General features: G+C 44.5%; 1 protein-coding gene across 9 annotated transcripts in view; it reads left to right on the forward strand.

Annotated features, from left to right (window-relative positions):
• The window catches only part of LDB1 (LIM domain binding 1), a 297,290-nt gene that overhangs the window by 266,897 nt on the left and 18,341 nt on the right, over nucleotides 1-12,052 (forward strand). Inside the window, exon 11 of one of the 9 annotated variants that reach the window (XM_033940984.1) lies at nucleotides 360-492. The exons of 7 other annotated variants lie outside the window; for them this stretch is intronic. In XM_033940984.1, the coding sequence (XP_033796875.1) occupies nucleotides 360-392 (33 nt within the window). In that variant the 3' untranslated portion in view covers nucleotides 393-492. Of the gene's footprint in view, nucleotides 1-359; nucleotides 493-12,052 lie in introns of those variants that run through there. One more of the 9 variants, XM_033940983.1, reaches the window with a different exon arrangement.

The raw sequence follows: 12,052 nt of genomic DNA on the forward strand, positions 1-12,052 counted from the left end.
CAAACCAAAGATCTATCAGTCTAGCATACTGCCTTTGACAGTTGACAATTCAGGTCACAGTCATTTGATAGGATCTTGTAGGATAGATTCATTCCTTATTATTCATACCCTGAGATAAGCAGTAGCTTTTCCAAGCCTACATGGCTAATGATTGTGGATGTTTTGTTCAGAAACTTGTTTAAACACCTAGCTGTGCTAACTTCTTTGACCACAACTTCAACAATAAATTATATAGCTTACTTGTACATTGAGTGAAAAAATACTTCATCCAATTTGTTTAAAATTTAGTTCATATTAATTTCTTGGAGTGTATCCTTAGGGAACAGTTGTTTACCATTTCCACCCCCCTTGTTTTATAGATGTGTATCACAGCTGTTTCTTCTCCAAGCTGACGTGCCCTGCCTAATCTGTTAAGCCTATCTTCATTTGGAAGTTGTTTTGTCCCCTTTATCTTTTTGGTTGTTTGTTTTGTACTTTGTAGTTCATAGATAGATAAATAAAATATGTATTTCAAGATATGGTATCCAGACACTACTCAAATCACAGTCACAATATAGATTGATACAGAAGCATTATAATAAACTCCATTTATTTTTCTTCTTCCTTTTCTGAATGCCTAACATTCTGTATGCTTCTTTGGACTGCCAATTGTCCATTGAGCAGAGAATTTCAGTGTATTGCTCAAAATAAGATTATATTCTTGAGTAGTGACTGCTAATAATAATTTTTCCTTATATGTATCACTTTGCATTGTCCACATCAGTTTTCATTTGCCATTGAGATGCTTGTGCCCTAGTCTCTCCAGGTCTTCCTGCAACTTTTTCACAGTCTGCTCAAATACATTAAAAAGCACCTGTTCAGTAAAATCCCTGAACAACTTTATTTAACAATGAAAACTGATCATTTAGACAGTTTCCTATCTTTTTGCCAGTTTCCATTCCATAGTAGATGATGCCTCTTATCTAAGCACTTAATTTTCTTAGTATATTTAAACATGAAAGCTCCCTAGGCAAGATATGATTAGTGCGTATTGCATAAAATTTCATTCTCTTTATCAGCTGTCTAATCCAGAGGTGGAAAACTTCAGTCCTCAAAGGCCATACACTTGCCTGAATTCCAAGCCATCATCAACAATATGCATATGATAAATTTGCATTCTATTGAGGTAGTATGCATGCACATTTCTCTCATGCATATTCATTAATATCTTGACAGTGTGATTTGATATTATGTTCTTGGGCCAGAGATTTGTTTAAGCCAGAAGTGGATAAACTGCTCCCAAATCACTTAGTCTGCTTATTGCACCCACCATCCTTAGTCAGGGGACATGTGCCATGGTTCTTTCTAGAAGCCTGCAATCACAGATCTCAGTATTTGTGTTGTCATTGTATAATAACTAGAATGGGTCTAAGATGATTGAAAGTGGCTGTTTCATCATGATGAACTAGCTGCAATGAATCCGATTCAGTTGTGGGGGGGCTGGGGGAGGGCGATGTCCACACACACACACACACACTCACATTGGTCCTGGAGCAGCAGGCTGCAGGGCGTGGCTGGGAAGCAGGCATCAGTGCCTGGCATAGAATAAGCAAGCAAGCCCTGGGGGGGGGGGGGGAGGGGAGAGAAGCTGCCACTGGAGCCCATCATACCATTCCATTAGGTGCTAAGAAAACCTGTAAAGATTTCACTGCGAGTCCAGGAAGCAGGTGGCAGTGGCTGGCATTGAGCCCCCCAAACATCCCCAAAATTCTTCTCTCCCCCTCTCCTCCCTGTCCGTGATCCATCCAGCATCTCTCCCTCAAGCACTACCACATTCGCAGCTTTCCTTCTCCAGTGCCCCGTCCCCTCTCGGAATGGGACAATTCATTGCCACGATATCATCGCAGCTGCGATGAAACGTTCCACAATGAAACAACGGTGATGAATCATCCCATTCCAAACTAGAATTCCATCCTTTCAGAGACAGTGAAAGTTATATCAGTAGCATCCATTGCTTGAGCTGCATCAGAAGTGAAGGTTGCACTCACTTCCTTCTGGGTGTCATTGGTTTAATTTTCTATCCTTCTGATTTGCTACCATTTTAGTACTGAAATAAATCGGGTTGAGAATAGCAATTATTTTTGCACTGAGAAAATCTGTCTTAACTTTGACCCCTTAAAATTAATGCAGTAGATGTGATGCTTTGTGGCAGATGCAATATCTTTAGAAATTGTTGCTAGCTGACCTGTTGCAGCTCAGTTCTTGAATATTATGAACTCTGAATTATTTAAGTTCATTATAGTGCAGTGTGTCTAGTGGTCCTGAAGGTCTAGGGTTTTGCATATGAACCTGCAAATTGCTTACAGAATGCTGTCACTCATCTTTTGAACTCTGCCTCCTTCCCAGGGAGCTGTTTCTGCCCCTCAGTTTTTTTTCTGAAAACAAGTTGCTTAGAAGTGTGTTTGCTTTGCTCTGTGGTTTTATTTATTTAATTTTTTTTTTTTTTTTGTGCCGGGGGGGAGGGGGTGTTTCTAAGTGTTCGGTCAGAATCTTGGTACCCAGAAGTTCCTACATTTTGGGACCTCTGCCTGGGAGAAGATGCAAACTCACATTGCGGAAGTCTGCTGCTATAGCAGGATCAGCCCTCAGGGATACCTAGCATGCCAGCCTGCTTTTGTGTTTTCTGAGCTTATTGGCTACCCCCTGCATAGCTGCTCACATCCCTGATTTATCAGGAGCTTGAGCACAGGCTGTTTGGCTTCTTCCTGGTTTGGCTGGGATTAATAGTGGGCCGGCTGCGTGCAAAGTTTCACGGTGCAAAGTTTTCTGCAGATTGAAGCTCAGTCCAACCTCGGTCAGACTGGCAGCCCAAAGACCGAGTTTGTTTGGCAAACCTGTGAGGCAGAGTTCTCCATTTATCCCAGCTGCATTCCTGAGCTGAAGCAGGCAGGCACATGGCACAGTGTATAAGGTTTTTATAGCCTATGGGGAAAATCCAGGGTATCGCCAAAACTGAAATTTAAAGATTTTTGCCATTAGAGCCAAGGTCCCCACCTCTAAAACCCCTGTCCATGCAATTTTTGTATTTCAGGAAAGTCCCTACGAGCTGTTTCTGGTGTGATTTTACTGGTAGTGGCCATCTTGGATTTTAAATTATCTTTTTAAGCCATCGGCCTCAAAATACCTGTTTTACTAAACATTGACAGGGGTAGACCCCCTCAGGCCTTCTTACCCCTAAATCTTGCTAGGTTTGCGCTGGATGGCTGGCCGAGGAGTGTCCTTATCCAGCGTGCAATGAAACGTACAGGGGAAGGGTGGGAGCCTTGGGCTCAGTCTTCGAGTCCTCCAATGCTTGGGATCCGCAGGAGGTGTGTTCCCAAGGGAAAAGACCTTTTCCAGAATCCTCTGAAGGTGAATTGGCAAAGTGTAGGTGTGTGGTGGCCACAGAACCCAAGAGGACTGGCAGTGGGGTCCCTGCCAGGGTCCTCGAGACCAACAGTACAAGGCTTAGATTTTTTAAGCCTTATGGGCATGTCTATTTGAACTGCCAATGGTCCTCAGCATCTGTGTTCAGTGTAATGAAAGTGGGTGCAGAGGATCTTCCCTCATGTGCCCCAACCAGACAAGGATACAGAGCTGGACCAGGAGGTTCATTCTAACATAGACTGGGAGGATAGAAAGTCTGAGTTCATGCCACTGTTGTCTCAGGATGCAGTTTTTCTAGCAGAGTCTGGTTCTCTACATGAGAACAGCAGTCAAGAGTGGTAGTGGTCCTGAACCAGGGGCAAGACCCCACAGTAAGCCAGCTTTTCAAAATCTCTACATTCTTTGCCATTATTTTAGCCTTGCTACAAGAATTGAAGGTCTAAGTTCCTCCAGCCCCCTCATCACAGAGCTCAATTATGAGTGACTCAGTTGCTCTAATCCGTTCTCTCCCTCACATACGGACATCACAAAGCTGGTCATGGACCACTGGGAGTCACCAGAAGGGTCCCTGCAAGTGACTTAGACTATGGCCAGGCTTTACCCGATGGCTCTGGCTTTCCAGGAGCTGGTCAGCTAAAGGTGGATTCGCTGGTAGCGCAGGTCACCAAATGAACCTCCTTGTCTAGTAAAGGAAGTGTGATGTTAAAAGATACTCAGGACCTTAAAGTGGACTTAGTCCTCAAGCAGCAATTTAAAGCTTTGGCCCTAGGGATTAAGGCATAAGCTGCAGCTTCCTTTGTAGCACATGCTTACCACATCCATCTGTCTCGAGTTCTGGCCTCAGAGGACGATGATGATCACCAAATGCTCCTGGGGTGGATTATTTAGCAGATGCTCTGTATGATATCAGAGTTATGAGCAAGGTGTCAGCCTATGCTATCTCTGCCCTGCGGATGCTCTGGATCAGACAGTGGGCAGGAAGCCAAACAATGCAAAGGTCATTTCAGGGGTCACAGTAGGGGTTCAGCAAGAGTAGGAGATAGCAAGCCTCTGGCTCTCATCCCTCCCCAACCTTCAAGAAAGAACAATGATGCCAGGACAGGGGCCACAACCCCAAAATAGGGGCTGGGCTGTTGGCCTTTAGGTTGGTCTGGGCTCGGGTACAGATTGTTGGGTACTAGAAGATGTTTGAAAAGGTTACAAAATTGAGTTTTGTGCCCCCTTCCAGATCTCTTTGTAAATTTTTTGGCCAGCCTGCTGGAGAGAGTCCTCAGAGTCTAGGCAAATGTGCAAAGGCTACTGGATCTTCATGCCATAGAACTGGTTCTGGATGAAGAATCAGGCTTGGCAGATACTCCATGAACTTGTATCATACCAAAGAAAGGCTCAGATGACTGGAGGCCAATTCTGGACCTCATGTCAATCAATGCTGCACTGAAAGTGCTGCATTTCCACATGGCAACCATACGTTTGATTATAATGTCATTGGCACCGGGGAAGTTTCTTGCCTCCCTTGATTTTGATGGAAGCATATCTCTACATTCCCATTTTTCCATTACAGTCCAGTTCTTTGCTCTCCCTTTCTGTCTAGCAATGGCGCCTTGCACCTTTACCAAGGTAACGGTAATGTTGGCAACACCCCTCTGCAAGACAGGGATCCAGGTGTACCCATATTTGGATGATTGGTTAATCCAAGCTCTGCCTAAGAAGGAAGGCGAGCTAGCAGTTTTGAGAGTGGTCCAACTCCTCCAGGACTTGGGATGGATAATCAACTTCAAGAAGAGCCAGCTGGAGCCAACCCAGCATCTGGAGTACGTGGGAGTTTTGTTCGACATGGCCTTGGGCCAGGCCTTTCTTCCAGAAGCATTTTTCAGACCTGCTACAGAGTCTTGACTCCTTTGGCATGGCATTATCTGCAGGTCCTGAGGTCTATGGTAGTAGCCATAGAGGTAGTCCCTTGGACAAGAGCAAACATTAGGCATCTCCAAGACTCTCTTCTCTCAATGGTTTCCGCAGACAGACTCGCTTCAACAACTGCTTCCCTGGTTACAGGAAATGAAGAGTAATCTGTAGTTGTGGCTACAGCTGACTGCCCTCTCAAGGGGCATGCCTCTTCGAATTTCCTCCTGGGAAATTCTAACGACCGATGCCATCCTTTACTGGGGGGGGGGGGGGGGGGGGGTTGGAGGGAGGCTCATTGCAACAGACACCCAGTTTAGGGTGATTGGACACTGGCTCAGCAAATGTGGTCTATAAATCGACTAGCACTTCAGGCACTGGAGAAGTCTCTGGAAGGCAAGCAGTGTTGCAAGGAATGCAACAGCAGTGGCCTGTGTCAACAGGCAAGGAGGCACTAGAAACTCCCTGTTAATACCTAGAAGCTCAATTCCTCTTTTGGTGGGCAGAAGCTCATTTCTAGGCCCTCTTAACCATGCACGTAGTGGAAATGGAAAATGTGCAGGCTGACTTTCTCAGACTCTTGAGGCTGGAAATAGTCTTTGTACCTCTAGGCATTCACCTCCATAGTTCGATGGTGGGAGTGTCCATGGATGGATCTGATGGCTTCAGATTTGAGCCCAAAAGTGCAGAGTTGGACATGTTAGTACAACCATGGCCGTAGAAAGGACTCTTGTATGTATTTCCTTTGTGGACCATGCTAGGGCGCATCATCCACAGGATTGCAAGTCATCCAGGGTTGGTGGTACTAGTGGCAACTGATTGGCCCCGCAGACCATTGTATGCAGACCTAGTTTGCCTCCAGAGGGACTAAGACTTCAGACTGCTGGTCCAAGTGGATCTTCTCACTCTGGGACCGGCCCCTATCGAGAATCTAGAACACTTTGGGCTTATGACATGGGTCTTGAGTTATGGCCCTGGCGAGCAAGGGTTTTTCAGACATAGTTGTTTTAACTCTGCTCGGAGCTAAAAAGCTGTTGGCAGTAGCAGCCTATGCCAAGGCCTGGAAGTCCTTTCAGCACTGGTGTGATGTGGCTAATGTAGAGTCCTTACGAGCTCTGATTTTAGTAGTCCTGAACTTTTTGTGAAAGGGACTTCAGAAGAGTCTGTTGGTCAGATTGCTGAAGGTACAGAAAGCAGACCTTTCCCATTCCCAAGCTAGGGGGGGAAGAGGCTCTCTGGCCTCTCACCCAGATGTGGCCTGGTTCATTAAAGAGGCTCTTCGGTTGCGTCCTCCGGTATGTCTCCCTTTCCTTTCTGGAATCTTAACACTGTATTACAAGGTCTCAGTAAAGCTCCGCATGAGCCCTTATGGGAGGCTTCCCTTTGGATCTTATAATTAAGACAGTATTTCTGGTGGCGATTATGTCATCGAGACGAGTTTCCAAGTTATAAGCTCTGTCCTGCAGGGAATTATTCCTTGAGTTTACGGAACCAGGGCTCTTCTTGCACACGGTTCTGTCATCCTTCACAAAAGTAGTCTCGGCCTTCCATGTTAATCAGAAAGTATATTTGTCCATTTTTCATCCTACGGAGTCTAAGAAAAAGAATAAAGTGTTGCATTTGCTGGATGTCAAGCGAGTGTTTCTCTAGTACCTCGAAGTTTAAATGAATTTCATATATCGGATCACCTTTTTGTTCTGACTAGTTATGCCAAGAAGGGGAAGCCAGCATCTAAAGTCTTGATTTTCCTGATGTATTAAAATGGCTTTTTTCTGCACATATGTGGGCTGTGGTAAGCAGCCGTTGATCGCATTGAACGTGCATGCCACTAGAGGAGTTGCTACCTCATGAGCAGAGATTCAGGCAGTCTCATCTGAGGAAATCTATAGAGCAGCTACTTGGTCTACCCCTCATAACATTACCAGGTTCTGTAGGTTGGACATGGCAGCTAGGAAAGATCCTCTATTTTGAAGGCAGACCCACCATAGATAATGGGGACTGCTTTGGTACATCCCTAACATTCAGGACCACTAGAGACATTGCGCTAAAAAGAAAGATTAGGTTCTTATCTCAATAAATTTTTTTTCTTGTAGATGTCTAGTGGTCCTGAAAACCCTACCCTACAGTGGGTTTTGCCTGCTTGATAGCAGGACATGTGAATAGCTACGAGCTCTATATAAAATTAGAGCTGGTTGCACACAGTTTTTGTATCTGTTTGATCAGTTACTTGAATGTTATAATGTTAATGGATATGTTGGTTACAGAGCAGAATAGAATTGTATACGAGGGTGCTGAAAAGTCCTCAGCCCAAACAGCCAACTTCCTAAATTCTGAACATTATTTTACCACTTTAGCTGGAAAGAGTGTTATCTTATTTTGTTAAGTGCCAATGTGCAGAAACAAAATTTTGTTTTTGATATTGTTTCAGATCACTGATTGAACAATATCAACATCATTCTCTTCTTGGTTGGGCTGAGATCTTTTCAGCACCCCATTGTACTGTCGGGAATTTTCCGTTTCCCTCCTCCTGGTAATGTCTGTCATTACAGTGCTACTTGATTGCTTTTTTACAAACTGAGGAGGCATGAGCAGCTCCCTGGGAAAGAGGCGGAGTTCAAAAGATGATTGATAATATTCTGCAAGCAACTTGCAGGTTAAGATGTAAAACCCTAGTGTTCAGGACCACTAGACACATCTAGAAGAAATAAGATTATCGAGGTAAGAACTTAATATTTCTTTTGCCCTTACCTTCTCCAAAAACAGAATCACACTTTTGTGTAGGAGTTCCTAAAGGGAAGGGGTAAAACGCGGACCTCACGGACCTTGCGGATCTAAAACCGCACGTCCTTAAAAATCCAAGGTCCCCGCCACTTTTAAGGTCCATGCCACTTTTAGTCTGGCTCTGACAGAGCTCTATGACAATTTAACTCTGACGGATCCTAGCATAAGGAGGGAAAAGCATTAGGATCCGTCAGAGTTAAATTGTCATAGGGCTCTGTCAGAGCCAGACTAAAAGTGGCATGGACCTCAAAAGTGGCGTGGACCTCGGATTTTTAAGGATGTGACGTGCAGTTCAGATCCGTGAGGTCCGCGAGGGAGCCGGGGGCCAGAGCTGAGCTGCAGGGAAAGCGAAGGCGGACTTGTCAATTCACGGACCTTGGATTTTTAAGGATGTGCGGTTTTAGATCCGTGAGGTCCACGTTTTACCCCTTCCCGTTCCTAACTGATATGGAATTGTATGATTACTAAATAAGCACATGAGCAATGCCATGTTGAGTTAGACCATAGTTTATCTATTCCAGTTTCTCTTCTCTGAGAGTTATAAATCAATGGCACTAGAAACAGCAGATCCTAGTGAGGAAACCATTCTCTGTTGTCTTCTAGACATAAGAGATCTATCTTGTTAATTATTAATGAATTGATTTATGCTAGCGGAGTTAATAAATCTCTGAACACAAATGCTGCTGCTTTTGGAGATTATTTAATGACTTTACACACAGAAAAACCTTTATAGAAGGCATAGGATGATGATGTACAATATGCAGTATAGCAAGCCTTTGTAATAAAATGAAATATATTAGGGTATTTGCACACACTTACCCGCTTCGGATCATGTGTAGATGTGTGCATCAATATTTACACATTGCTGGGTTGCTTCTTACTGTTTATATTACAAAAACATAGGCACATGCTTATTATAAAATAAACACCCTTTTAGACTTCACATATGTCTCATTTTAAAATCAGGCTGTGTGTGTGTATGTGTATATATATATGTATATGTATGTGTGTATATATATATATATATATATATATATATATATACACACACACACACACTGGGTAATTGAAGATGAAGACTTTTGTCGTAGCCCAACAGAGTCCAGTTCAATAAAACCAAAATTCCGTAAAGCAGCACAACAGGATGGAACGGGAAGAAAAAACCCATTAAGGTTCTTTTTTTAAAAACTTGTTCACTTTGGAAAGTTGCCATTTTTCTTAATTTGTTTATTTACAATAATCGATCACTGATATTTGGCCAGAGAAGATCATACAGATGATAATTTTGGCCCCAAATTTCTGGAATTGCTAGACCTGCAACTCCCTGTAAAAGGTATTGTAAAAAAAAAAAATTATATATAAATACACACAAAAAATCCTGGCCTTTTTTTTGTTTTTAAATAATTTTTATTAAGTTTTCGGGTGTATAAATACAAGCAATACCACAACAAACCAACAACAACTAACAAGAGAAATAACAGGAATAGTCAGGTTTTTCACGAAGACCCACAGAAACCAACCCCCCCCACTAGGAAACCCAAACCCCCTCCCCTCCCTGAACTCCAGTGTCAAAAGTTCAATAAAGAACTTTGAGCTCTAGAGGTCAATCTTTCCCAAACAGGAGCCCATATTCTCCTGAATTTCCTCCATGGCCCAGGACCTCCCCTCCGAACATCCAGATATTCAAATTTCAACAAAGTAAACAAGTCATTTCTCCACATAGTAAGGGTAGGCACTTTAGCTTGGCGCCACAACAGAAAGATACATTTCTGGGCCAGCAAGGAGGCCTTTTGCAATTACATGTTGCCCCCTCTAGACAAGCCCAAATGAACCCCCTGAGAAAAAAGCAGAACGTCTGTCCTCAAAGGAATCTGTTACAAAAGACCAGAATGAATGCGGTCACAAGACTAAAACATGTGAAGCAAGCTTGCAGGAGTGGACTGGCACTTAGGACAACGAGCACGAGAGGCATATCCAGAAACATAGGCCCGAAATGGTGATACGTGCAGCCGCAAAAGAAACTTGAAATGCTGCTCCTGTACCACAACAGAACGAGTCATCCGAGGAAGATGTTTCGTAAGAAAACTAACTCCGGGGCCCATGATATATTCAGATGGGGAGAGATCCTGGTTCCAAACAGCTGCCACCATCTCAGGATCCCAAGGTGCCGCGAAGCCCAAACTGACTTGATGAAAGGATAAGCTAATCCGAGTCAGGCGGGATAAGTCAAAGTTTCACACACCACATCCATCCTGCCTTCGTTCAAAGTAGCAGCATTCAAAGAGTGGAGATAATGAGACACCTGGCGGTAGAAAAGCCAATCCCGAGCCTCCAAGAGACCTGCCACCTGTAGATCCTGGAAAGAGCAAGGCACTTCCTCCTCCGACACCACATCTCGCATGTAGCATAGACCACGAGCACTCCAGCGCTGTAAGTATAGTTTGGAAGCATCAGGATCCAGGTCTCGATTACCCCTCAAGGGCAACAGTATGTAAAAGGCAAATGCATGCGTTTACACAACGATTGCCAACATTGTCTCATGGATCGTAGCAAAGGATGAGTCCTGGTGGGAAAAATCTGGTGTGGGCGCTTAGCATGAAGATAGTACATCAAGTGAGTAGGAGCCATCAACTGCTGCTCAAGAGTGACAGGTGTATAAAACTGAGTGTTCTTAATCCAGTCCACCAAGTGCCTAAGAAGACAGGCTATGTTGTATCTCCTCAAATCCGGAAGCATCAGTCCACCCCGTCCCACAGTTAGAGATAATTGAGCAAGAGTCATTCTGGGTTTTCTATTATTCCAAAGAAATTTACGTAAGACAGTGTGATACGTATTAATATCCTTATTAGTCATGTACAATGGAAAAATCTGCATCACAAAGACCCACTTAGGGAACAAAACCATTTTGTAAAGAGCAATTCGACCCCGTAAGGACAATGGAAAACGAACCCAAAGACCCAAAAAATCCCTGGATCTGTTCAAGAGCACTGTGAAATTTTCCTTATAGGCCCGGGATAGATTGCCAGTGATGTATACCCCAAAATATTTAAGTTTGTGTGCCACCTTTTGCAAAGGGAAGGGGATTGACCAATCCTCGTAAGAATACCCACCTATAGCCAAAACCTCAGACTTGTCTAAATTTAACTCCAAACCAGACACCCTGACATGATTACCAACCAATTGCAACACCATTGGAAGAGACCGACCCGATTGGGTCAACAACAGCAAGATATCATCTGCGAATGCCAGACAACGTACCTCCTCCCGCCCAAAAGACAACCTAGAAATTGATCCATCCTCCCGAAGCTGCTGCAATAAGGGCTCCAAAGATTAAAATAAATAATAAAGGGGAAAGAGGACAACCCTGACAGGTGCAACGCTCCACCAGAAAATAACCAGAAACCATACCATTAACCAAAACAGCCGAGCTAGGAATGTGATACAAAAGATGAACCATGGTCAGAAAAGATCCCCCCCCAACCCATAGCCCTCGAGCACCGCGAACAAGTACTCCCAATACACACAATCAAATGCTTTACTGGCATCAAGACTACTGTATTTTCTCGCATATAACGCGCGCGTTATACGAGGTTTTTACAAACCGCGCATACCCTTGCGCGTTATACGCGTGAGCGCGTTGTACAAAAATTTTTTTACATAGTTTCCCCCCCCGACACCCGATTCATCACCCGGAAGGAGCGCTCGCACTCCCACCCCGAAGGACCGCTCGCACCCCCACCCGAAGGACCGCTCGCACCCCCACAGCCTCCCCCCCTCCTCCATGGAGAAGCTGTCTACCTTGTTTCCGGATGCCAGCCCAGCTGCTTCCTCTGCCGGCGGTCCTGCCCCTTCTCAGAGCCCTGTGCTGCGCTGCTTCCTCTTCAGGCGGTCCCGCCCTTTCTCTGATGTCAGAGAAAGGGCGGGACCGACGGAAGAAAAAGCAGCGCAGCAGGGCTCAGAGAAGGGG

Source organism: Geotrypetes seraphini, chromosome 4 (genome assembly GCF_902459505.1).
Source record: "Geotrypetes seraphini chromosome 4, aGeoSer1.1, whole genome shotgun sequence".
In the NCBI taxonomy this organism is placed as follows: domain Eukaryota; kingdom Metazoa; phylum Chordata; class Amphibia; order Gymnophiona; family Dermophiidae; genus Geotrypetes; species Geotrypetes seraphini.